At 42.1% G+C, this 27,164-nt stretch overlaps 1 protein-coding gene across 1 annotated transcript; it reads left to right on the forward strand.

Moving 5' to 3' along the window:
• Positions 1-4,887: 4,887 nt before the first annotated feature.
• On the forward strand, positions 4,888-26,232 carry LOC135277820 (putative tripartite motif-containing protein 61). The gene is made up of 5 exons (XM_064384079.1): positions 4,888-4,999; positions 9,257-9,394; positions 12,275-12,783; positions 21,855-21,950; positions 26,191-26,232. The coding sequence occupies exons 1-5, from the start codon at positions 4,888-4,890 to the stop codon at positions 26,230-26,232; spliced, it is 897 nt and encodes a 298-aa protein (XP_064240149.1).
• The last annotated feature ends 932 nt before the right edge of the window (positions 26,233-27,164 follow it).

Below are 27,164 nucleotides of genomic sequence, written 5' to 3' on the forward strand. Positions count from 1 at the left end.
TGCCAGCATGATAGGTTTCATTCTGATGCCTTTTCTCTCTTACTTGTGTTCACAGAAAGAGCTCAGGTCTCTCTTCCTCTTCTGATAAAGCCACTAATCCCATCATGGGAGCCCCACCCTCATGAACTCATCTAAACCTAATGACCTCCACAAAGGCGCCATCTTTATATTTTTTCACTGTGCAAAATATAAAGGTGACACTTTTGGGAAGTCATTAAGTTCAGATTAGGACTTAAACATATGAATTTTGAATTTAAGAATGTAAAGAAAATTTGAATTTAAGAATATATTGAATTAAAAAATTATTTTGAATGTAAGAATGTGAGCCCTAAGAATTAGGGTTTAAACATGAATTTTCAAAAATATATTAATTTTGGGGCAGCACACACATTCAGTGCCTGTCATCATGCCCGGATAATTTTTGTATTTTTAGTAGAGATGGGTTTTCACCATAACAACTCATAAGTACGGTTTTACACATTGAAATAAGCAACAGGGAAGAATTCTTGGAAGAAAGAGAAGTAAGAAAACCAAGAACCTTTTTCCCTACTTAAACATAAAGTGCACTAACAAAATCTCACCGATAAAACTGTTTTGAACTCGGGAGTGGTGTTTTTTTTTTTTTTGAGACAAGGTCTCCCTCTGTCATCACCCAGATTGAGTGCAGTGGCGCTATCTCGGCTCATTGCTACCCCTTCTTACCAGGTTCAAGCAGTTCTCCTGCCTCAGCCTGCCGAGTAGCTGGTATTACATGCATGCACCAACACACCTGGCTAATTTTTGTTTTGTATTTTTAGTAGAAACATGGTTTCACCATATTCGACAGGCTGGTCTTGAATGACTGACCTTGTGATCCTCAGGCTTCGGCCTCCCAAAGTGCTGGGATTACAGGCATGAGCCTCCGCACCTGGCCTCTGCAGTCTTTAAGGCTTGCAGATTCCAGGGGAAGTCTTGGAGGATAAATTGCCATTAATGTCAGTCAATTTTAGCCTTTATTTTAGCATCAGCTATGCATGGAAATAATGAGAAACAAAAATGCTACGCAGCTTTTAGAAAACAAATAGTAAAATGACAAAAGTAAATCCCTTCTTATCAGTTATTATTTTAAATGTAAATGACTTAAATTCTTTATTCATAGGCAGATTGGCAGAATTAAGTCTAAAATGATCCACATGTATATGGTCTAAGGGAAATTCACTTTGAATCCAAAGACATAAACAGGATGAAAGTGAATGAGTGAAAAAGGTATTTCATGGAAACAGAAGCCAAAAGAGAGCAGTGGTCATCAGACAAAACAGATGTTACATCTAAAAGGCATTTGCATATCAAATAACAAATGATCCAGCTGGGTGCAGTCGCTCACACCTCTAATCCTAGCCCTTTGGGAGGCCAAGTTGGGTAGATCACGAGGTCAGGAGTTCAAGACCAGCCTGACCAACATGGAGAAATTCCATCTATACTAAAAATACAAAAATTGACTAGGTGTGGTGGTGGGAACCTGTAATTCCAGCTACTTAGGAGGCTAAGGCAAGGCAGGAGAATCTCTTGAACCCAGGAGGTAGAGGTTGCAGTCAGATGAGATCATACCGTTGCTCCCCAGCCTGGGCAACAAGAATGAAACTGTCTCAAAAAAAAAAAATCAAAATTTATGAACACTGACAAAATAGAAGAGATAAAAATTAAAATAACAGTTGAAAATTATTATTATTAATAAATTTTTTGAGATAGAATTTTGTTCTTGTTGCCCAGGCTACAGTGCAGTGGCCTAATCTCGGTTCAATGCAACCTCCACCTCCTGGGCTGAAGTGATTCTCCAGCCTCAGCCTCCCAAGTACCTGTGATTACAGGCACCTGCCACCACACCTGGCTGATGTTTGTATTTTTAGAAGAGATAGAGTTTTGCCATGTTGGCCAGGCTGGTCCGAAACTCCTGACCTCAGGTGATCTGTCCAACTTGGCCTCCCAAATTGCTGGGATTATACGCATGAGCACCTCACCTGACCACTTCCCTGTATAATCTTACTTCTGTCTTCAGAGAGAAACAGGAGAAAAAGAAAAAAAAACTTTTTCAAACGAATGTATAGATAATTGGCATGTATTTATATTTACAAAATGTATGTTTTATATATTTTTTACACTATATTTACCATATGTGACCCTATTCAAAGTGCTTTAACTCATGAAAACTCATTTAGTCCTCCTAAATCCAAAAAGTAAGTGGAACTATTATTGCCCCATCCTTCCTTTTTATTTAACTGGATGAGAAAGGCAGAAAAGGTAACGGCTAAGGTCACACAGATGGAAGAGGACAGAGCATGGATTTGAACTCCTGGAAGCCTGGTTCTAAAGTGAAGCCTTCACCACCATTCTTTACTTTCTTCCTTCAATCTGCAGAATTACACAGGCACACATATGTTTACACACACACATATACACATACATACATATTTCAAACTACCTGCAAAAAGTCTGTCATGTGTCCTTGCAGACCTTTACATATATATATACACACACACACACACACACGTATATATACACACATATATATACACACACACACACACACACATATATATGGACAGAAAGAAGGAGAGTAATCTGCTATATCCAGATGGAACAGACACAGAGCATGGCTACAAAGCATCTTAGAATGTGACAGGCATGAAAATATTCCTTGGCTGATGATTGATAAACTTGGCACAGTCTCAGTGGAGGAGTAAGGGTGAAAGCCAGATTTGCTTCTGAACTCTTCTTATAGGGAAGAAGAAAATTCTTAAGAGCAACTGGTCCAGAAGAATAATTAAATTACGGGCCGGGCGTGGTGGCTCACGCCTGTAATCCTAGCACTTTTGGAGGCCGAGGTGGGTGGATCACCTGAGGTCAGGAGTTCAAGACAAGCCTGACCATCAGGGTGAAACCCCATCTTAAAAAAAAAAAGAAGAAGAATTAAATTATATCTTTTCAGGTTAATTAGCATCTAGCAGGTGGACCCTATCCTGTTAAATTATCCTGTACCCAGTGAGGTATAGTCAGCCTTGCAGGATTCAGTTTCATATTGATGGGGTTCTTATATTAAGTATTTATTTATTTATCTATCTATCTATCTACTTGGGACCTCAAGAGATCACCCACCTCGGCCTCCCAAAGTGCTGGGACTACAGGCATCGGTCACCGTGCCTGGTCTCTTAAGTATTTTTTTTTCTGGGATACATGTGCAGAATGTGCAAATCTGTTACATAGGTATCTATGTGCCATGGTGTTTTGCTACACCTGTCAACCCATCGTCTAGGTTATAATCCCCTCATGCATTCAGTATTTGTCCTAATGCTTTCCATCCCCTCCTGCCCAAACCCCAACAGGCCCTCGTGTGTGTTGCTCCTCCCTGTGTCCATGTATTCTCATTGTTCAACTTCCACTTATATGAATGAGAACATGCAGTGTTTGGTTTTCTGTCCTGTATTAGTTTACTGAGAATGATGATTCTCAGCTTCTTCCGTGTCCCTGCAAATGACATGATCTCATTCTTTTTTATGACTGCATACTATTCCATGGTGTAAATGTTCCACATTTTCTTCTTCCAGTCTATCACTGATGGGCATTTGGGTTGGTTCCAAGTCTTTGCTCTTGTCAATAGTGCTGCATTAGATATACATATATATGTGTCTTTATATTAGAAAGGTTTATAATCATTTGGGTATCTTATGTAATTTTTAATGCCACGTACTGTGACAGAGAAAGAAACCACCATACCCAGCTGCATAGTTTCAATTTAAAATACATAATATAAAGGCTGGGCATGGTGACTTACTCCTGTAAGTAATCCCAGCACTTTGGGAGCCTGAGGCAGGTGGATCACTTGAGCCCAGGAGTTTGAGATCAGCGTGGCCAACACAGTGAAACCCCTGTTGTTCGGAAAAGCTGCAAAGGAGAAAGGACTTACAGGGTGCCTACATAAATTGGTTATGAGTAACATATAAACAAGGACCCCAGGGTATGGGAAGCACTTGACCCTGCAAAGCGCTCCCCTCCCTCACCATCTGGGAGGGGACGCTGTGCTGGTGAAGTTTTTAACCAATTTGCAGCCTCACTTGGACCCTCAAGTTTGCTCATATAAATAAAAAATGGTAAGAATCTGAAAAGATAGCCAGGGGAATTAAATGCCAGTTGGGGCCAACTAGGCCCTGATCATGGAGAAGGTCGCCCCAGCTCTCATAAGCTTCACACTGTCCCTGCACCCAGGGTCACAGAGCATGCGCAGGTCCTCCCCTCCCACTTCCGGAGGACTCGCCAACCCCCGCACAGGCTGAGCCCCAGGCAGGAAACCGAGCACTTGGTGGGTTGGGGTCCGAGTCCTTCCTCGCCGGTGCTTGGTGAGTCCTGCGAAACCCTTGGGCAGGGTCACTGATCCGTCTGCTCCAGGTGAGCTGGGAGGGCCACAGGAAAGGTCCAGGAGGGCCCTCCGTATGAGGCTTACCTGGTTAGGGGCTTCCTGAACATTCCCTGTGCCTAAACCTCTGAGTGGCAGCCTGCCAACAACTGGATCGCCTTAGTCTCCAGAGAAGGTCTTGCGAAAATTTCAGGATTGTAGAGTTAGAAAGGGGGTGGTGGGCCTGTGTCAATTAAGCTTTAAATGTTATGATCTGAATTAGGGTTTATGAAGTGGCCATGTTATCTTCAAAGAACTAATGTTTGGGTGTGGGGATGGGGAGTTAAAGGAGTGAAGTGGTAGCTGCCAGTTGAGAACCTACCGGCCTCCATCACCTGCACCCCTGACCTATGGAAGCATCCTTTAATCCTCACGAGGGTCACACAGGTACGAATTATCATTTCACCATTGCAGATGAGGCGCTTTAGGTGCAGGCATGTTAAGAATCATCCAGTATGACGATGGTTGAAACTGAGATCTTGGAATCCACCACAGGTTTTGATTCCTCAGACAAGCTAGATACATATTCCCACCAAGAAGCTTGCTGCCTAGTGACGGATTTTTGCACGTTAGGTAAAGAATTGCAGAGTAGCTGTAAAATCACATTATAATTGTGATATGTGACGAGATGGTGAGCTAGGCAAAAAACTTGGACTAGATCTTAATGGATCTTTTTGCTTTGTTTTCCTTCACAAAGTACAGTCTGCCAGCCAGCAGCATCATCTGGAAACTTGGGGAAAAAACCAGATTTACTGAATCAGAAACTGGGGAAGTGGCCCAGACAATCTTTTACCAGCACCTCCAGGTGATTATAATGCCAAGATAAGGTTTGCCAACTGCTTCCATAAAGTAATAAAAGACCAGTGGAATGTTTTCAGTTGCAAGATGAAAGAATTATATTTGTATTTGAAAAGATCAATTTAGCTACAGAATTAGGAAGTTGGAGGCACCATTGTGTATGTAGGAAAGAGACCTAGGCGGCTTAAACTAGGGTGGTGATCCTGCCTACAGAGCTGTTTAATGTCCTGATTTTAAATAGTAGCGAAGACTGCTTTGTGTGTGTGCTTGGGGGAAGAGGGGCACAACGATACCTGGAGTGAGTACTTCTGTCCTTTGCACTGTGCGAGAGTCCTTTTTTTTGTGTATGTTTCCTTTTCTTCCTTTTTTGTTCTTTTCTTTCTTTCTTTTCTTTTCTTTTTTTTTTTTTTTGAGACAGAGTTTTGCTCTTGTTGCCCAAGCTGGAGTGCAATGGCGCGATCTCTGCTCACTGCAACCTCCACCTCCCCAGTTCAAGAGATTCTCCTGCCTCAGCCTTGGGAGTAGCTGGGATTACAGCCACCACGCCCGGCTAATTTTTTTCTGTTTTTAATAGAAATGGGGTTTCACCAGACGGGCACGATTGCTCACGCCTCTAATGCCAGTACTTTGGGAGGTCAAGGTGGGTGGATCACGAGGTCAGAAGATGGAAACCATCTTGGCCAACATGGTGAAACCGCGTCTCTACTAAAAATACAAAAATTATCAGGGTGTGGTGGCACGCGCCTGTAGTCCCAGCTACTTCGTAGGCTGTGGAAGGAGAATTGTTTGAATCCGAGACTTAGAGGTTGCAGTGAGCTGAGATTGACTGGCGACAGAGCACGACTGTGTCTCAAAAAAAAAGAAGCAAGCAAGCAAGAAAGAAAAGAAAAGGGGTCTCACCATGTTATCCAGGTGGGTCTTGAGCTCCTAACCTCAGGTGATCCGCCCACCTCGGCCTCTCTAAATGCTGGGATTACAGGAGTGAGCTATTGCTCCCCGGCCGTTTTTTCAAAACTATATATTTTCTTTTGATTTTATAATTTTTTCCAATGATGCTTTGCAGTTTACTATGTGTGGGCAAGTTTTTTTTTTTTTTTTTTTTTTTTTTTTTAGAAAGAGTCTTGCCCGGTCGCCCAGGCTAGAGTGCAGTGGCGGGATCTCGGCTCACTGCAATCTCTGCAGCCCGGGCTCAAGCGATTCTCCTGCCTTAGTCTCCCAAGTACTTGGGAATACTGACGCCCGCCACCATACCCAGCTAATTTTTGTATTTTCAGTAGAGACAGGGATTCACCATCTTGGCCAGGCTGATCCTACTGACTTCACGATCCACCCACCTCTGCCTCCCAAAGTTATGGGATTACAGATATATATATATATATATCTGGATTACAGTATGCTCATATATTTTTTTGAATTTTTTGTGATTTATTTTATTTTATTTTTTTAATTTTTGTAATTGCATTTTAGGTTTTGGGGTACATTTGAAGAACATGCAAGATTGTAAAGTTTCGCTTTTGTCACCCAGGCTGGAGTACAATGGTACAATCTCAGTGCACTGGGACCTCCTCCTCCCAGGTTTCCGTGATTCTCCTGCCTCAGCCTCCCAAGTACCAGGGACTACAGGCATGCCACCATGCCTGGCTAATTTTAGTATTTTTAGTAGAGACAGGGTTTCGCCATACTGTCTTGGCTCGTCTTGAACACCTGACCTCAGGTAATCCCTCTGCCATGGCCTCGGAAAGTGCTGGGATTACAAGTATTAGCCACCACACCTGGACATGAAGGATTCTTAAAACTTCTAAAGCCTCAAATTTTCCAATCTCTGAGCGCCCTATGCAACCTCACCCCATTACCGTGCATGTTCGAACTTTCTTGTTCTGCTCGAAAGTACCCATTTGAAAGTATTAGGCAAGTATTGGGAGTCACCATAGCCACACTTAGTGTGGGCAGATGGGAAGAGCGATTTGTAAGAGACAGCATTCTTTATATTTGTTTTCTTTTCTTTGGTAGAAATGGGACTTTGTAGAGATGAGATTTTTCCATGTTGCTCCGGCTGGTCTTGAACTCCTGGGCTCAAGCAATCTGCCCACCTTGGCCTCCCAATGTTCTGGGATTACAGGCCTGAGACACCATTCCTGGCCATGAGTCCATATGAATGCTCATGACCAGTGGATGGAGATTCTGCATCCCAGGAATATGTATTTTCAATTCTTTCCAAAGTTGATTGCATTAGTGGATGCTGAGCTTGTAGATACGGAGGGCTATTTAAAGTAAGGGATGTATTTTAAAATTTGGAAACTTCTGTTTTATTCCACAATTAGTATGGGAAAATTTTCTGAAGCACACCATTACTGCAGTGAGCCTTTGGAAGCTACTACCCTTACTAATCATTTGAGGATTAACAACCTTATAAGAAATAACAGGTTTTAGGTTGAAATGTCAATGTGTTTTTTTATTGAGACGGAGCCTTGCTCTGTTGCCCAGGCTGGAGTGCAGTGGCAAGATCTCCACTCACTGCAACCTCTGTCTTCCAAGTTCAAGTGATTTTTCTGCCACGGCCTTCCAAATAGCTGGAAATACAGGCATACGCCACCATTGCCAGCTAATTTTTTTCTTATTTTTTTTAGAGAAGGGGTTTCACTATGTTGGCCAGGATCTGCCTGCCTCAGCCTCCCAAAGTGCGGGATGACAGGTGTGAGCCACTGCGCCCAGCCTAAAATGTTTCCTTCTTCTTTTTTTTTGAGATGGAGATTTTTTTTTCCTCTGTTGCCCAGGCTGGAGTGCAATGGCACGATTGTGGCTCACTGCAACCTCTGCCTCCCAGGTTCAGGCAGTTCTCCTGCCTCATCTTCCCTAGTAGCTGGGGTTACAAATGCCCACCACCAGGCATGGCTAATATTTGTATTTTTAGTGGAGACAAGGTTTCACCATGTTGCTCAGGCTGGTCTGGAACTCTTGACCTCAGGTGTTCCACACACTTCGGCCTCCCAAAGTGTTAGAATTACAGACCTGAGCCATCATGCCTGGCCTATGCCAGCTAATTTCTTTATTTTCAGGAGAGATGGGGTTTTACCATGTTGACCGTGCAGGTCTCGAACTCCTGACCTCAAGTGATCCACTGCCTTTCCCTCCCAAAGTGCTGGGATTACAGGTTTGAGCCACCACACCTGGCCCAATATGCTTTGTGTGTTTGTCTTTTTGAGAGAGCATCTCTCTCTGTCACCCAGGCTGGAGTACAGTGGTGCGATCATGGCTCACTGCAACCTCCACCTTCTGGGTTGAAATGATTCTCCTTCCTCAGTATCCTGAGTAGCTAGGCTTGCAGGTGTGCACCACCATGCCCTGTTAATGTTTTCATATTTTTTTTTTCCACTGTAGTTAAGACTTTCATATGGAATGTTTTAGTATTTTTTGAAGACACAGGGTTTCCTCGTGTTGGTCAGGCAGGTCTCGAACTCCTGACCTCGTGGTCTGCCTACCTTGGCCTCCCAAATTGCTAGGATTACAGGTGTGATCTACCCTGGCAATGTGCTTTATATGTAAGTAAATAGAGATATCTCTATATATGCATGTATTACATGTAATAAATAAAGTACGCTGGGTAAGTTGGCTCATGCCTGTAATAGAAATATGTGGATTCAGCTAAATTTGTGTGACCTCTTGAGAGATTTTCTGAGATAGTCTTATAACACTTTTTATTAAGCATGTGTTAAATGCCAAGGACTGTGACAAATGTCTTATGTAATTTATTCATTTATGCTTAAAACCTGAGATAGTGTTATTTCCTACTTTCTGAAAAGTGAAACTCAGAAATTAACTTGACCAAGTACATGTAGGGAGCAAAGTGTTAGAGTTGGATGAAAACCCAGTTCTGTTGGGTATTGTTAGCTCTCGATTTGTATGTTACCTGTTTTCACCATTGTAGTGTTGGACCAGTAAGTGCATTATTCCCTGTTAAAATATTTGGAGACATTATTAAGTATGAACAACTGAGCATATCAAATATGAAAGACGTAAGGTGGTTTCATACAGAGAGATGCATAGGCTGCTGTGGGAGTCTAAGGAAGGAGCGCTACAACTTAGTGATTGTCATGCCAGTGGCTATGCCAATCAGCGTAATGCTGGATAAGCGTGTTCAAAGTCTTGTGGACTCGGCTTTTACAGCTCTAAGTGAGGATAATAGCTCCTAACTGATGGAGTTGTTCTGATGCTTTGGTTGAACCTGTGACTATATGGAAGATCCTTAACATAGTGCCTGACATATAATAAATTATCCTTGAGAACATGTCTCTTTTGCTGAGCCTCTAGTTGCAAAACAATCCTAGGAAAGAAGTGAGAGTAGGGTAATCTAAGCAGAAAGTGGTTTGTGCAGAAGAGGGAAAGCAAGATACCTATGAAATACGGAGGGCTCTGAATGGTGAGCTCAGGGTGAAAAAGTGAAGGCCTGTGGTACAAATTAAATGAGGTCAACAAGCAATAGGCATGTCCGGAGCGGTGGCTCTTGCCTGTAATCCCAGCACTTTAGGAGGCCGAGGCAGGCAGATCACCTGAGGTCCAGAGTTCAAGACCAGCCTGAACAACATGGTGAAAACCCATCTCCACATAATATACAAAATTTAACTGGGTGTGGTGACGTATACCTGTTGTCCCATCTACTCAGGAGGCTGAAGCAGGAGAATCACTTGAACCCAGGGGGTGGAGACTGCAATGAACCAAGATCGTACCACTGCACTCCAGCCTGGGCAACAGAGCAAGACTCTGCCTGATGAAAAGAAAAGAAGAACCAGTAGAGCAATTGGCAAATCTTGAATTCAGGGTAGTCTAGGACACAGGTGGGGGCAGGGAACATTCTTCTAGATTGAAAAAGATTTAAAAGAACTAATAAGCAAATGCAATTCATGGCTCTTGTTTGGTTTCAGATTACAGGATATCCAGCAGAAAGTTCCTTTGGCCAAGAAGAATGGCACATATTGGCTGCCACTTACATCATATATATACGTAAAGACAGAGTTTCGCCCTTGTTGCCCAGCCTAGAGTGCAATGGCATGATCTTAGTTCACTGAAACCTCTGACTCCTAGGTTCAAGCGACTCTCCTGCCTCAGCGTCTCGGGTAGCTGGGATTACACGCATGCACCACCACACCGAGCTAATTTTGTATTTTTAGTGGATATGGAGTTTCTCCATGTTAGTCAGGCTGGGTTAGGTAGCTTGCAAGGTTTGATGGAGGAATCTGACTTGCTTAAAATCAGGTACCTGTAAGTGTCTTGAAAGCAAGCCAGGAAGTTTTGATCCCTTACTTTTATTTTGAAAGTGTCAGACCAACAGAAAGTTTGAAAGGGCGGGTATCCTTATATACTCTTTCCCTGGATTCTCCCCATTGTTAACTTTTTGTTACATTCATGTTTTCTCTGTTTATATATGTTTTTGTTTGTTTGAGACACAGTCTCGCTGTGTCACCCAGGCTGGAGTGCAGTGGTGTCATCTCAACTCACTGCAACCTCCACCTCCCAGGTTCAAGCAATTCTCCTGCCTCAGCCTCCTGAGTAGCTGGAATTACAGGTATGCACCACCACACCCGGGTAATTTTATACTTTTAGTAGAGACAGGGTATCTCTGTGTTTGTCAGGCTGGTCTCAGACACCCGACCTCAGGTGATCTGCCCACCTTGGCCTCAAAAAGTGCTAGGATTAAAGGTGTGAGCTATCATGCTTGGCTATATATTTTGTTAAATTGTGGAAATATCTGAAAGTTTCAGATTTCCAGATGGCTTCCCACTGTGTATCAATATGTATCTCCTAACAATGAAGCCATTTATTTTTTACTATAATTTTATTGTACCCAATTTAACACTGGTAGAACATCATGTGAGATAGAGTCCATACTAAGATTCTCACATTTATTTGTTCCAATTCTTCTTTTTTTCAGATAGAGTTTACTCTGATGTCCATGGTGTAGTGCTGTCCTACAGTCTCGGCTCACTGCAACCTCTACCTCCCGGGGTCCAGCGAAGTGATTCTCCTGCCTCAGCCTCTCAAGCAGCTGGGATTACATGCACATGCCACCTTGCCCAGCTAATGTTTTGTATTTTTAGTAGAGATAGGGTTGCACCTTGTTGATCAGGCTGGTCTTGAACCCCTGGCTGCAAGGGAGTCACGAGGCTTGGCCCCTCAGTGTTGTGATTACAGGTGTGAGCCACCATACCTGGCCTGTTTCCAGCATTTTTTAGTTTTTTGTTGTTGTTGTTGTTAAATTTCAAGATTTCAGATCCAACCAGGTATCATATGTTGTATTTTTCATGTTTCTTTCCTCTCCTTAAATCTGGAAATCTTTTTTTAATGCTTGTTCTTCCTATAATTGACAGTTTTGAAGAATACATACCAGTTGTCTAGTAGGAGTGCTCCACAATCTGAGTTAGAGTAATTTTCTCATGGTTAGCTTGAAAGTCAATTGTTTTTGGAAAGAATATGATATGAGCAATGCTATAAACTTGCCATTGCATTGTATCAGGAAGCACATAAATTTGTTCCACATTTTAAAGATGTGTGTGTGTGTGTGTGTGTGTGTGTGTAAGTAATGTACATTGTGAATCTCTGCAACATGAATATCTTGTTTTTCCAAGAACATCCACCCAGTGATTTCAGCATTCTTTGATGATTCCTGTGTGAATGTTTAGTACATTTGTGATTATGTAATCAGATTTGTAACGTGGTGTCTTTTCTCACTCATAGGAAGGATTCCTTACCTTGGACCTGAGTTTACTTTCTTGAAGAAAACTTGACTTTATTTCATTAAGTGGGAAGAACAGCAGCCCAGCTAATATGTTGAAATGTACAATAGGCTGCAGTCTGTGAAGTATTCATGGCCGTAGACTCTGAAGCTAAGGAGCTGAGAAGTTTCTAGAAGCTGCCATCAACATGCCAAAGCAGTAAAACTGAAAGCCAATTCAAATTTCAAGGTCTGGGGGAAGATATCTACTGCTTACTGGGACTTGAGGTCTAGAGAGCTCGGCCTTATTAAAATAATTACTTTACCTACCATCTTTGTTCAAGGCTCAGTGGCTGACCTCCAAGCAGTGGCTAGCTGTCCCATCTGTCTGGACTACTTGAAAGACCCAGTGACCATCAGTTGTGGGCATAACTTCTGTCTCTCCTGCATCATTAAATCCTGGAAGGATCTGGATGATAGTTTTTCCTGCCCTTTTTGCCACTTTTGCTGTCCAGAAAGGAAATTGACAAGCAATCCTCAACTGGGTCGTTTGACTGGAATTGCTAAGCACCTCCAGGTAAGAAGCAAGAGAAAGCGGCAGGAAGAGAAGCATGTATGTAAGAAGCATAATCAGGTTTTGACCTTTTTCTGTCAGGAAGACCTAGAGCTTTTATGTCCAAGGTGCAGTTTCTCCACTGATCACCGGCTTCACTGTGTTTGGCCCATAAAGAAGGCTGCGTCCTGTCACAGGAAAAAACTGGAGCAGTACAATGTACCATGGAAGGAGGGAGTGGAACTAACTGAAAAAATCATAACTATACAAACCAGAAAATCATTAGAACTGAAGAAAAAGGTAAAACATAGGGAAGAAGAAGTCAGGTCTGAATTTGAACAACTGAGATTATTTCTCCAAAATGAGCAAGAGACTGTTCTTGGGCAGTTACAAGATGAAGAGATGGATATTTTAGCACAACTGAATGAAAGCCTAAGAAAATTCTCAGATTATACCTCCTCATTAAAATATCTACTAAAGGAGATAGAGCACACATATGTGAAGTCAGGACTGGAATTACTGGCAAATGTTAAGGACATCTATCACAGATACAAAAATTTCAAATTCCCTGAACCTTTTTCATTCAGATCAAAAGAATATGGTTACCGTCTGCCTCCACAATATTCTGGCCTATACATATCAAGTAATTTCAAGTGGATGTAATTCTAGATCCTGAAACAGCACATCATAAACTTATAGTCTCAGCAGATAGAAAAGCTGTGCGATATGGAAATACAGTGCAAAACTTACCTCCAAACCCAAGAAGATTTTATCGCCTCCCAGCTGTTGTGGGTTCTAAGGGCTAAAGGGCTACAGTTGTGGCTGGCAGTACTGGGAAGTAGAAGTGAAAGACAAGCCTGAATGGATCCTTGGTGTCTGTAATGACTCTTTCCAGAAGGAGGAAGAGTTGACCAACTTTAGTACAGGATGGATTGTGGGGAATTCAGCGATCTGGTCAGGATAATTACATTGTATTTGGTCATGAGGAAATTAATCTGCTGCCAAAAGAAACTCCTAGTAAGATTGGCATTTTTTTAGATTATGAAATGAATGAGGTTTCCTTTTACGATTTGAATGATAGATCTCTACTCTATACTCTTAATGATGATTTTACAGGATGACTTTGGCCTTATTTTTATACTGGAATGGATCAAAACCTCTTAAAATTTCTAGAGTAACAGATTGTGAATAAATAACTATTAGAAAACTGTCATTTTCTGACACCTAGCAAACATAATAGAGCCAGTGAATCTAGTTTTGATAATTCTGTATTTTGTCCTATTTTTCCCACAAAAAAATCCCAGAATTGTTTATATCTCAGTTTCAGCACTAAAAAATGTGATTATAGGACCTACCTTATAACAAATTACAGGGTCAAAGACAAACTACTTTAGAAATCCTAAAATAAGGCCAGGCATAGTGGCTCACACCTGTAATCCAAGGGCTTTGGAGGCCAAGGCGGTCGGATAACCTGAGGTAGGGAGTTCAAGACCAGCCTGACCAACATAGCAAAACCCCATCTTTAAAAAAAAAAAAAGAAAAAAGTAAATTAAAAAAAAATCCTAAAATAAAATACTAGAAATATATACTACTATAAAGTAATGTATTATGTAAAAAAAAATTATTACTCCAGTTATTGCCAATAGAAGCCCAATAATGTTTTTTCAGTATTGCCTATGTATTTTTCCTTTAAGAAAGATTAAGTCTTCATTAATCACTGTGTCATCCATGCTGTAGTGCAATGACGCAATCTCAGCTCACTGCAACCTCTGCCTCCTGGGTTCCAGCGATTCTCCTGCGTCAGCCTTCTGAGTAGCTGGGATTACAGGCACGCACCACCACACCTGGCTAATTTTTGTATTTTGGTAGGGTCGGTGTTTCACCATGTTGATCAGGCTGGTCTTAAATTCCTGACATTGTGATATGCCTGCCTCAGCCTCCCAAAGTGCTGGGATTAGAGGTGTGAGCCACTGTGCCTGGCCAACTTTTTTTTTTTAATTAATTTTTTAAATTTCTATTTTGCCTAGGCTGGTCTTGAATGTGTGACCTCAAGCATTTCTCCTGCCTTAGCCTCCTAAAGCACTGGGATTAACGGCATGAACCTCCATGCCCAATGCCACTTTTCCCTTTCATCTGTCTACCTCAATATTTCTAAGTAACTTAATTTTTTATTCAGTGTGTCTTTGTCAGGACTACCTTAGTTTTATAGAAAATGAGATGGTAGTTCATGCCTTTAATCCTAGCACTTTGGGAGGCTGAAGTGGGCAGATCACCTGAGATCAGGAAGTTGAACCCCTGGCCAAAATGGTGAAACCCCATCTCTACTAAAAATACAAACACATTAGCCGTGCATAGTGGCACATGCCTGTAATCCCAGCTATTCATTAGGCTGAGGTAGGAGAATTGCTTGAACCCAGAAGGCGGAGATTGCAGTGAGCTGAATTGTGCCATTGAAATCCAGCCTGGGAAACAAGAGTGAAACTCCGTCTGAAAAAAAAAAGAGATGGCACTCTTACATCGTCCTCTGCCGCACACACACTTGCATACTGTACACACACAGTCAGTAAAACATCTGTTCTCCTTCTGTTCCCACTGCACAGAGTACCCTCTAGTGTAGTCAGCTACTGTCCTTCACTTCTCTTTGGGAACCGAGCTCTAGGCTCAGAATCTGCATTAACTTAGTTCCATATTTTCCTCCTTAGGTTTATTTGATTAATTCAGGGATTAGTATCTTTCAATAGATGAAAAATATGTAACTTTTGGAAAAACGTGTTAACAAAAAAGACTGGTGTGATTTTGATGGGATTATGTGTTGTATCTTTTTATATTAGTATGGAGAAAATTAGCATCTTAACATGTCAGCTAGTAGACATAACTGAGAGCGAATCTAAATCTAGTCTATTCCATGAATTTTTATGTAATTGTCTAAAATTTGTAATTTTTAGTGTACATGTGTTTAACATCTTTTGTCAAATTTGTCCTTAAGTATTTGATATTTTTATGTCAATTATTTCAATTCTAATTGTTTATTACTAGAATATATAAATAATTGATTTTTGTGTGTTAATCTTATTTCCCATAAGCTTGTTAAACTCATTTCTAGGAGCTCTTATGTAGATTCCATTGGATTTTCTGCATAGATAATCGTGTCATGAGCAAGTAAAGACATCTGTACTTCTTGTGTAACCTAGATCATCTTTCCTTCCTTCCTTCCTTCCTTCCTTCCTTCCTTCTATCTTTCTCTTTTTTAAAATGTCTCTGTCTCCATTCCACTCTGTCACTCAGACTGGAGTTTAATGGTGCAACCTTGGATCATTGCAACCTCCGCCTCTCGGGTTCAAGCAATTATCTTGCCTCAGCCTCCCATGTAGCTGGGATTACAGGTGCTCACCACCACACCTGGCTAATTTTTGTATTTTTAGTAGAGATGGAGTTTCACCACATTGGCCAGTGTGGTCTGAAACTCCTGACCTCAGGTGTTCTGCCTGCCTCACCAACGTGCTGGGATTACAGATGAGTGAATGTTCTTGCTTCACACTGTGACCACCAAATGAGCCCATGTTTGGCACAGGGTACAATCTTTCCCCTAAGTGCTCTATAGGACAGGCACCTATTTGGAGTTGAGACACACAACCAATTGGTCAGATTAGAGTCTTCCCCCTGAACTTATATCAGTCACACCTTCTCTTAGAATCTAGAAACCCGCCATGGAAAATGTAGGAAAGCCAGTGATTCTCATAGTTAGGATAAAGGATACCTCTTTTACCTTTACTTGATGTCAGCAACCTCGCCAAGGTAATAGAGGACTCTTCATTTAAACTTAGAGGGATCCCTGGTTAGCTAATTGGAGAAAAAGGATTAAGTCTGTGAAGGTTTTTCAACTGATGCATTTTAACGAACCGAGGTTCAATCATCCAGGTTACCGGGGCAGAAAAGTCAATGAGCACTTTTGAATCTTTTGTGTTGTGTAGATTCTTCTGGTAAATTTTGCATTTTTAACTGGAAATTGCAAATTAGGAACTTCTGTTAGAGGTTTTTGTTTGTTTTTTTCCCTCTCTGTGTATCTGTAATTTGGTTTTATTTTTCTTTCTCTTTATTCTCCTCTATCTGACCTTCATGTTCATTATTTTTTATCTTTTTATTTTTTATAGACATTGAATACACTTCACAGGTTGTTTCTTCTAAGGTGACTATGCTTTGTCAAGACATAGTAGTTATTTAATGTAATTATTGTCTATGACAATACTAATTTTAACAGCTTGTGAAGAAGGTTTAATAGAGAAATAAGGCACACTTTTCCCTGAAGGTGTCAGTGAAAGTATACCCACAGCATTTGTTTTTTAAATTATAAAAGACATAGTGATATGTCTGGACTGAAATGCATGACTCAGGGAGACATTAAAAGGGATGTGAGTGTATATTTCTGTTCTTAAATACCAAAATATTTCTAAATTACTGAGTTTGGTCAGAGAAATCTCTGAAAGAGCCTCAGCTGAACTCAGTAAAAGCAGCACAAAGCAGCAGAGCTGAAAGTGCAGGCTTGTCATGGGGTGCAGAGCCAGTGAACAGAGCAGAGCAGGAACAGCAATTCCCTGACAGTGGCAGCCAACAGCTGGATAATCCTGCTCACAATGGCCTATGTAGGGGTCAGTTTGCATAGATATGGTGGACCCTCCCTGACAATTTGGTTCAGTGTTCAGACTGCTGATGCCACATACTCCAAGACTGTGTGAGTTGGATTCTTAATCATGTAATAAGGTTTATGGGGGAAGCAGGGTGTCTACACAGTTGGTACAAAAGTGACTCGAGAGAGCAGGGAAAGGAGACTAGTTTGGGGCTGCGATGGTGGTCATGGGTGGGGCTGCTGAAAGGGTCCTCCACTACCTGGGGCTGAAACTCCCACCTGCAGCAACAGAGGGATCACCCAGGCTTTCTCATCAGCTTCTCCAGATGCACAGAAAGGATGAGAAGAGTGTGTCCCCCCAAATTATCGAGTCATACATAAACATGGAATCAGAGGCTTTATTACAAATGCCCTCCAACAACACAGGAAGAAAAGATAGCCACATGTAAAGGGCTCTCTAAGAGCCCATCATTGGTCTATGACAATACTGATTGTGATAACTTGGGAAGAAGGGTCAACAGAGAAATAAGGCATAAGCTTTTCTGTAAACTTATCAGTGAAAGTGTACACATGTGATCTGGTTTTTAAATTATAAAATGAAATCTCTCCCAACTCATAGTCCAGAAAAATGCCCATTTGTAGGACTTCTGTATTCCTTGTAATGCATGGACTACAGAATGGCTGAATTTCCCAGCACCCCGTCTGTGGGGTTGGGGATGTCAGACCATCTCTGGGAAACGTTTCATTACAAACACCAAGGGACCATGCACCTGTGCCTCTCACTTCTACGTGCCAAAAGTGTCTCCCAGCATCAAAGCCCTCACAGCTCCGGACAGATGGGTAAAAACGAAATGACTGAGGATTGTCAATAAAGCCTGGATTCAGCCTACTAAATATCACACTTTTTCTGTCTCTTGAGATAATAAGACTAGGGTGGGCTGTTTCCGGGTCTAGTGTCAAATCTTCCTGAAATGTGCTCATCATTCTTTGCAGGCCAAAATAATGTGGAGGGAGCCCCAGACTCTCCTTCTTGAATTCATGTGAGAAGACTGCAGGGGCTTTCAGGTTTTCATATGTGTTGTAGATGTTCTCAATCCCTGTCAGCACATCCAGGTCTCCCTGAAAACACTTCTCGGTTACTTCATTTAACAGATTTTGTAGAACAAATAAATGGGCTGAAATTTGTCTTTGGTTTTCAGCGAGCTTTTCTATAGCATGGTGCTCTTCAACAAGTAAAGAGGCACAAATTGCAGCTTGTTCCTTTACCAAGGAAATCTTAATTTCTTCAAATTCAGACTGTAATTCTTTCTTCCATGTTTCCATCTTTATTTTCACATTAAAAGATTTCAAAATTGTCGCTTCACGTCGCATCTTGGCATCTTCAATTTTCTCCTTTAGTGGCTGAATGTAGCTTTTGAGCCTTCTCCTGTTTCTGGCTGCTGCTTGCTCAATGGGCAGCAGGGGGTGATGCTGGTGGTCAGAGGAGACCCTGCACTCAGGACACAACAGCTCCAGGTCCTTCTCACAGAACAGGGCCAGACGCTGACAGTGCTTCCCACACAGCGGCTCCTCCTCCTGCCTTTTCCTCTTCCTCCTCGTGGCCAGAAGCTGCTGAACCATATCGGTCATGTGGCGAAATTGGGTGTTGCTCCTGAGGTTCTCTTCAGGGCAGTGGTGGAGGCAGACGGGACAGGGGAAGATGTCCTGTAGGTCTTCCCAGCACTGGTGGATGCAGGAGCGACAGAAGTTGTGCCCACAATGAGTGGTGACTGGGTCCTTCAGGTAACCCAGGCAGATGGGGCAGCTGGCCTGTGCTTGGAGCTCAGCCAGGGATGCTGCGAGGGCCATGGTGCAGGGAGGGATCTGTGTGGGGAGACTCCCTTCAGAAGGTGTGATCCTCCAGGAAGGAGGGAAGGTGAGAAGCTGGCGCCTCCTCTGTGTTCTCTCCTGCAAGCACTTCACAGGCCTGCGTCTGTTTCTTTCCCTTTGGCTCTAGAAGCAGCTCCAGTGGGAGGGAGGGCCCAGGGCACCGGCTGATCCCTTGGCACCAGATCCTCCTTTACTCAAATTCAAGCTGGGCTCTTTCGTGGTCTTTCTCAGAGAAAGCCACAGTTACAAGAGGCAATGGAAAATAATGACCACGTAAAATACTCCAGAGTGTGAGACTTTGAACAGAACACGAAGGCAGTTGTCCTCAACTACGAAAGGAGAAAAAAGAATAAGACCTATTAAAGCAATAAAGAACATGTATATCAATGAAAATATCTACCTAAATAATTTTTCTTATTTCTATATAAACCCTTCTAACAATAAAGTCTATTGAGATAGAGGAAATCTCATATGTATTCACTAGCTATGATTTCTGATAATGATATTACGATCTTAATATTTAAAAGAGTCTCTATATTTTTGACATTCATAGTGCAGCATTTACCCACAAGATTATACGTGATCCTGGGTTTGCCACACAGTATTGCAAAGTATAGGAATTGGGATATGAATTGTAAGTGGATACACGGTGTTTGTTGTAGTAACTTTGCTACTACATTATATACTTTAGATGCTCTCCAGTAGAAAACATTATTGAAAAGGCTGACAGTCTGGACAACATGACCACACTGCATTCTATGAAAAAAATACAAAAGTTAGCCCGGTCTAGTGGCCCACACCTGCAGTCCAAGCTTCTAGGGAGGCTCAGATAAGAGGATCAATTGAGCCTGTGAGGCTGAGGTTGCAGTGAGGCTCAGTGTGCCACTAGACTTGAGCCTAGGCAATGGAGCAAGATTCTGTCTTAGATAAAAGAAAATTAAATGAAAAGCTGAGCCTTATTGTCTCTGTGCCACTGTCTCCAAGCCAGGCCAGCTTCTCTCTTACTCTCTTTTTTGAGCCCCATCTTTCACTTCTGCTACATCTCAAAGCTCTAAAATCCCTTGTGAGTTGGGCATGGTGGCTCACACCTGTAATCCTATCACATTGGCAAGCAGAGGTAGGCAGATCACCTGAGGTCAGAAGTTTGAGACCAGCCTGGCCTACATGGTGAAACCCCCTCTCTACTAAAAATACAAAACTTCATCGGGAGTGGTGGCAGGCACCTGTAATCCCAGCTACTTGGAAGGCTGAGGCAGGAGGATCACTTGAATCCAGGAAGCAGAGGTTGCAATGAGCTGAGAGAGCGCCATTGCATTCCAGCTCTGGCAACAAGAACGAAACTCTATCTCAATAAAAAATAAATAAACAAAAATAAATAAATTGTGGCTGGGTGCAGTGGCTCACTCCTGTAATTCCAACACTTTTGGAGGCAGATGCGGGCAGATAACAAGGTCAAGAGATCGAGACCACCTTGGTCAACATGGTGAAACACAGTGTCTATTAAATATACAAAAGTTAGCTGGGTGTTGTGGTGGGTGCCTATAGTCCCAGCTATTTGGGAGGCTGAGACAGGAGAATCGCTTAAGCTTGAGAGAGGGAGGCTGCAGTGAGCTGAGATTGTGCCACTGTACTCAGCAAAGCAGCAGAGTGAGACTCTGTCTCAAAAAAATAAAAATAAATAAAAAAATAAAAATCCCTTGTGTCTTCCTCTCCCTTCTTCATACTTCACACAAGTCTCTCCACAGTCTTTTTCTACTCTAATTCCATCTGACTTCCAGGTCTGACTTCTCTAGGGCCACACAAATCTCTCAAGTTCAGATAAAATATATTAGTGGCAAGAGCAAGGCCAGGCATTATGGTTTTGTGTTCTCATATTTTGGGGTCACTGATCAGAAGCACAACTGGCCCTTCCCCCTCACTGCCAACTACTGCATTCTCCTCTCACCTCACCCTTATGATCCGCTCCACTGGGCAGGTGTCTGCAAAGTAGATTTCCTAGGCACTTCCTCAACGCAGTGTCCTTTTCCACCCCAGTTAGGGGAGTTCTCCCATTTTCATCCTCATGGACTGTGAGCGGAAGTCCTCCCAGGATCACTCCATTTGCAGCCTGAGCCTCTGAGGTCTCCCCCAACCCCGAAATCCACCCAAGGAGCCTGCTCCTTCCCTTAGTCCCTGCTCACCTGCACTTGTGGTCCGAGGGGTGCTCTCTTGACACCAAATCTCCACTTGGGTCCAGGATCTGTTGCCCTTAAATTTCCAGATGCGAGGGGTGGTTCCCTCAGCAGCACTGCCGAGGTGGTAAGAATGGCTTCTCCTGCCTTCGCAGGTCAGTCGTGTCCTTCTTGGTCCAGGTGAGAACAGGCAACACAGCACAGCCTCTCTGTTCACCTGAGAGTTCTGAATCTGACACCTTCAGGGCTTATAAGCCTGTGGAGTTTCCTTTCTGTTTTCCTATTGGACAGAATGCAGATGAAATTAGCCTTTGGCCAATGACAGGCTCCAATGAACATTTTCCACCTTCTTCTCTGATTGCATTTTAAGCCTGGGAGGTGGGGTGGGTGGGGAGAACATGAGGACAGTAAATGTGGAAGATTGGATTTATCTGTCTCTCACTAGTCCACTGAAACTCCTCTAACTTAATCAGTCATTAGGTCCTGGGTGAATTAAATATTGGAAATATTTGTTGGCTAGCGTTGACTTTTTCCTTCCCAGGCAGTTTTAGTTTTTTTGTCCCTTGAAGGTTGTGCTTCCAGAATCGGTCCTTGCCTTTGTTTTCTGGATTCCCAAACTCATTCCAGAGTTTTCAGCATCCACAGGCTCAGACATTGAAGACAGACTGCTGGTAGAGATATTTATTCTTATTTATTTATTTATTGAGATGGAGTCTTGCTCTGTTGTAAGGCTGGAATGCAATGGCATGATCTTAGCTCACTGCAACCTCCACCTCCTGGGTTCAAGCGATTCTCTTTCATCAGCCTCCGAGTAGCTGGGACTACAGGCGTGTGCCACCGTGCCCAGCTAAATTTTATTTTTAGTAGAGATGGTATTTCACCTTATTGGCCAGGATGTTCTTGATCTTTTGACCTCATGATCCTCTGTGGAGGTTGAGTTGAGCCCAGATGTCACCACTGCACTACAACATGGGCAGCAGAGCAAGACTCGGTCTCAAAAAATAAATAAATACATAAGTAAATAAATAAACATTAAAAATTCTGGATAAAATTTTTAGGACCCAATTTCAAAGATTCAACTATGTATTATCTTTCTGGAATTGGATTCTGAAAACTGTTACCTCCTTATTTTCTTAGATAATAGTGGTCACAAATACTTGAGTACAAAAAAGTGATTGGAAATATTCTTAGGAGCCTGACTGGGTTTGAGTGTCAGTTGTTCCTTTTGCTATATATGCAATGTTGGGTTTATTATCTACAAAGCGGGAATAAGGTTCTTACTTTACAATATGTAAAGTGGACTAATTTGTTAAGTGCTTGGCCTGCTACTGCCAGCTGCTCTTACTTTTCCACATTATGGACACTAAGATACGTGCTTCATGCAAACATTTATTAAATTATAACCACCCCTTGAAACGGCAATTATTGTCCCCAGTATGCAAACAGGAAAACAGGCTGTGAATTGCTCTTTTTCTAAAATTTAAAATCTTTATTTTCTTTATTATACAGCCAAAGTGTTGAGATTACGGTCATGAGTCAACCATCTGGACTGTGAATTGTTAAGAAACATGTCTGAGGTTCAGAGCCACATTCTTTTTCCCCAGGCTCCCAGAATGCCCCATCTCCATCTATGTCTTCAATATGTTTGAGATGGAGTTTCACTCTTGTTGCCCAGGGTGGAGTGCAAAGGTGCAATCTCAGCTCACTTCAACCTCTGCCTCCCAGGTTCAAGTGATTCTCCATCCTCAGCCTCCTGAGTAGCTGGGATTACAGGTGACTGGCCATGGTGGCTGGCTAATTTTTGTATTTTTAGTAGAGAAGGGGTTTCACCATGTTGGCCAGGCTGGTCTCGAATTCCTGACCTCAGGTGATCCACCCGCCTCGATCTCCCAAAGTACTGGGATGACAGGCATGAGCCACTGTGCCTGGCCCAATGGTTGTGGTTTTAATCAGTAGTAATGCCATAGGGGTTGGGGCTGGAAAAGGCTCCTTATAGGAACAGGGTCTCAGAGGGAACCTTAGCTCCACATTGGGTTACCCTAAAGTCTGCCTAGTTTTGCAAATAGTCCCTTTATTAAATGATACTGAAATCACCATATTTGAATGTGCTTTTCTGTTTAAACCCTGGCTGAACCCAAGGCAATGAAACACAGAAAGTCCTGCTTCTCCACCAATCTAGGGTGAGAGCGAGCATCTACTTTAATATATTGTAGGTAACAGAGTGACCACAGGAGGTGTCTAGCAGATGATGGTGTTCCTGCAGTAGCATGTCATCCTTGCAAAATCTGATGATTTCATTTTTATATATTTTTTCAAAATAAAAGTTTATTTATAATTTTTTTGGATAAAATTTATGATTTATTCTTGCATCACAGGAATTCATTCTATTATGTTAATATTTGGCTTTGTCTTCAGCTTCAGCCAAATGTTAACTATAACAATCGGCCAGTTGGCATTTGACTGAAATGTGAAATATTTGTACTCCAACTGTATTTGTGTGTATATATATATATATATATATGTGCATGTAAATATATTTAGTGTGTGTTGTGTTCAGTATGATATGCTGAAAATGCATAGATCAAGTTAGTGACTGTGGATGTCCTAGAGGGTAGAGGCAGGATTGTTTCACTTTCTACTTCAACACAGTTCTCAATTTGAAAATATATCTGCAGGGTACGGTGGCTCATGCCTGTAATCCTAGCACTTTGGGAGGCTGAGGTGGGCAGATCACAAGATCAGGAGTTCAAGACCAGTCTGATCAACATGATAAAACCCTGTCTCTACTAAAAATATAAAACTTAGCTGAGTGTAGTGGCACTTGCCTGTATTCCCAGTTACTCAGGAGGCTGAGGCAGGAGAATCACTTGACCTCGAGAGGCAGTGGCAGTGGTGAGCCGAGATTGCCCCATTGCACTTCAATCTGTGCAACAAGAGAAAAACTCCATCTCTCTCTCTCTCTTTCTGTCTCCATATATATATACACCATAAATATATATAGAAACTATAAATATCTATATATAGAGAAAATATTATATATGTAGAAACGTATATATATATATATTTAAACCAGTGTGCATTAGTGTAAGAAAGAGACATGAACATTTGGGGGAAAAAGACCCTAAGATATAAAAGTATCCATTTATGTGGTTTTTTTTTTTTTTGAAAGAACGAGCTATATGTAATTTATGCTAATCACACATGTATAGACACAAAAATAACTCTGGATGAGGGAATTATGAATGATTTAATTTTATTCATGAGTAATTTATATATTTTAAAGTGTCTGCCTAATGGTCATGTAACAAAAAAATTTATAATATTATTTTGGTGCAAAAGTAATCACGGTTTTTGTCATTAAGGTAATGGCAGAAACTGTAATTACCTTTGCACCCACCTAATAATACTAACAAATGTTTGTGTGTTTGGGAAGCAGTTTACTTGCATTCTTAGTTAAATGTTGTTATTGCTCGTGCTATACATGAAACCAGTATTCAAGGATGTAGGTTTTCCAGTGTTGCTGAGCTGGCACATAAAATGTATTGGGATTAAATATAAGATCTATTGGCATTAAACAAAAGCCACATTTACAAGTCTCTGCAAGACAAGCTCTTCTCTACTTTAGAATTTTTTTTTTGGCCAGGTGTGGTGGCTCATGCCTGTAATCCGAGCACTTTGGGAGGCCAAAATGGGTAGATCACCTGAGGTCAGGAATTCGAGACCAACCTAGACAACATGGTGAAACCCGGTTTCTATTAAAAATACAAAAATTAGCCAGGTGTGGTGGCAGGTGCCTGTAATCCCAGGTACTCTGGAAGCTGAGGCAGGAGAATCACTTCAATCTGAGAAACAGAGGTTGCAGTGAACCAAGATGGTACCACTGAACCCCACCCTGAGTGACAGAGCCAGACTGAGCCTCAAAATATATATATATATGTATATTTTCAACTACTTAAGCATCTTGTATGCCTGATTGTTTAATCGAGCCATTCTCTGAGACATGTTCTGAGATTTTTCTGAGAATGAGACAAAAGATTTTAGAGCCAGGCCCTCAACTTGATTTTTAGCTCATACTTACCTGGCAGTGCCCTGATACTGAGATTTGCCTAGAAGCTGTTTTAACTTTAGAGTCATTTGCAGTCTGAAAATGCTAAGAACTTGCAAAATCAGCAAGTCCTGACTTCATTAGCCCCTCTGGCCCTGCTCCCATTTTCCTTTAAGTAACAAGAAGCAACCGGGCAGCACCTTCACTGAATAGGGCTCATTTCTGAAAACACTGAGACATTGCCGGTATGACAGTGTAGAACTTCCAAGACAGTCGCTGCAGCTCCCACTTTACTTTCTACTGGATGGATTACTCTGGGGGAGCCCAGCGACCACGTCACGAGTCAGATGTTCAAGGGTGGCTTAGCTGGCCCATTCTGGCTCAGGTTCTCTTATAAGGCTGCCATCAACATGTTGGCTGGGGCTGCAGTTATCTAAAGGCTGGCTGGGGCTGGAAGATTCACTTCCAAGGTGGCTCGCTCACAGGCTGGAATTTGGTCTTGGAGACTTCAGGTCCTCCATACGTGGGACTCTCCACAGGCTGCCTTCTTCTATTCATTTTTTCTGCTTTCCTGTTTCTCTCTCTTTCATTTTCTTTGCAGTTTATGATAACGTGTTGCCAAGAAAGCCCCAAAGATCAGAGCTAACTCAAAAATAGTTGAAGCCATGTTACCAGTTCTAGCAACAAAATAAATGCAGACACCATGTGTATTATTTCCTGCTTGGCATGTTGGACCAGATCAACACAAAGTTCTCTCACTTTCTTCCATACATTTCCATATCTCTTTATTTTTGCATAGTTTTAGATTTACAGCAAAGTTGCAACAGTACTACAGAGTTCCCATGCATCCTGTACCCAGGGTTTTCTATTGTTAGCATCTTACATGACTTTGGTACATTTGTCACAACCAGTTATCCCATATTGGTACATTATTAACTAAACTGCACTTTCCATTCAGATAATATTAATGTTTCCCTAAGGTACTCGTCCTGTTCCAGGATGCCATCTACAATACCACATTGCATTTAGTCATCGTGTAGCCTTAGCTTCCTCTGTCTGTGTCAGTTTCTCAGACTTCTATTTTGATGATCCTAACAGCTTTGAGGAACACAGAGGAGGCATTTTTGTAAAATGTACCTTCATTTTGTTTGTCATGCTATCGTCATGGTTAGACTAAGGTTACCAACAAAGGAAAGAAGACTCCAGAGGGGCAGTGTTATCCTGATCACATCACATTAAGGGTACCTGCTATCAGCATGGCATATTGCTGTTGACATGAACCTTGATAACCTAACTAAGGGAATGTTTGCAAGGAGCAAGTTACTAAACTCTTTGGGAGCATATCACAGTGCTCTCTCTACCTCTGCTACAAAGCCTGTGATGGTGTGTCACAAGGTCACGGTACATGGGTCTCAGAGTCATTCAATAGAGCTGAAGATGCAATATGGGAAATGGAAAGAAAATAGCATAAATTTTGTGTTACTAAAGCCATTGAGACGTCAGAGTTTACTTGCAACAGCAGTGTAGGATAGTTAAATTTCACTAAAAAGCACTTTTTATGGTATTTTGCTCAATTAAAGAGATACGAAATAGAAAAGCAAAATGAATACACACACAAAACCCAAAAGAAGCTGGGCGCGGTGGCTCAAGCCTGTAATCCCAGCACTTTGGGAGGCCGAGGTGGGTGGATCACGAGGTCAAGAGATCGAGACCATCCTGGTCAACATGGTGAAACCCCGTCTCTACTAAAAATACAAAAAATTAGCTGGGCATGGTGGCGCGTGCCTGTAATCCCAGCTACTCAGGAGGCTGAGGCAGGAGAATTGCCTGAACCCAGGAGGCTGAGGTTGCGGGGAGCCGAGATCGCGCCATTGCACTTCAGCCTGGGTAACGAGAGCGAAACTTCATCTCAAAAAAAAAAAAAAAACCCAAAAGAAGAGACAACTCAATGTATAGAAGTAGAACAAAATAT

Source organism: Aotus nancymaae, unplaced genomic scaffold (assembly GCF_030222135.1).
Source record: "Aotus nancymaae isolate 86718 unplaced genomic scaffold, 86718_ANA_hifiasm-v0.15.2.pri h1tg000033l, whole genome shotgun sequence".
Taxonomy (NCBI): Eukaryota; Metazoa; Chordata; class Mammalia; order Primates; family Aotidae; genus Aotus; species Aotus nancymaae.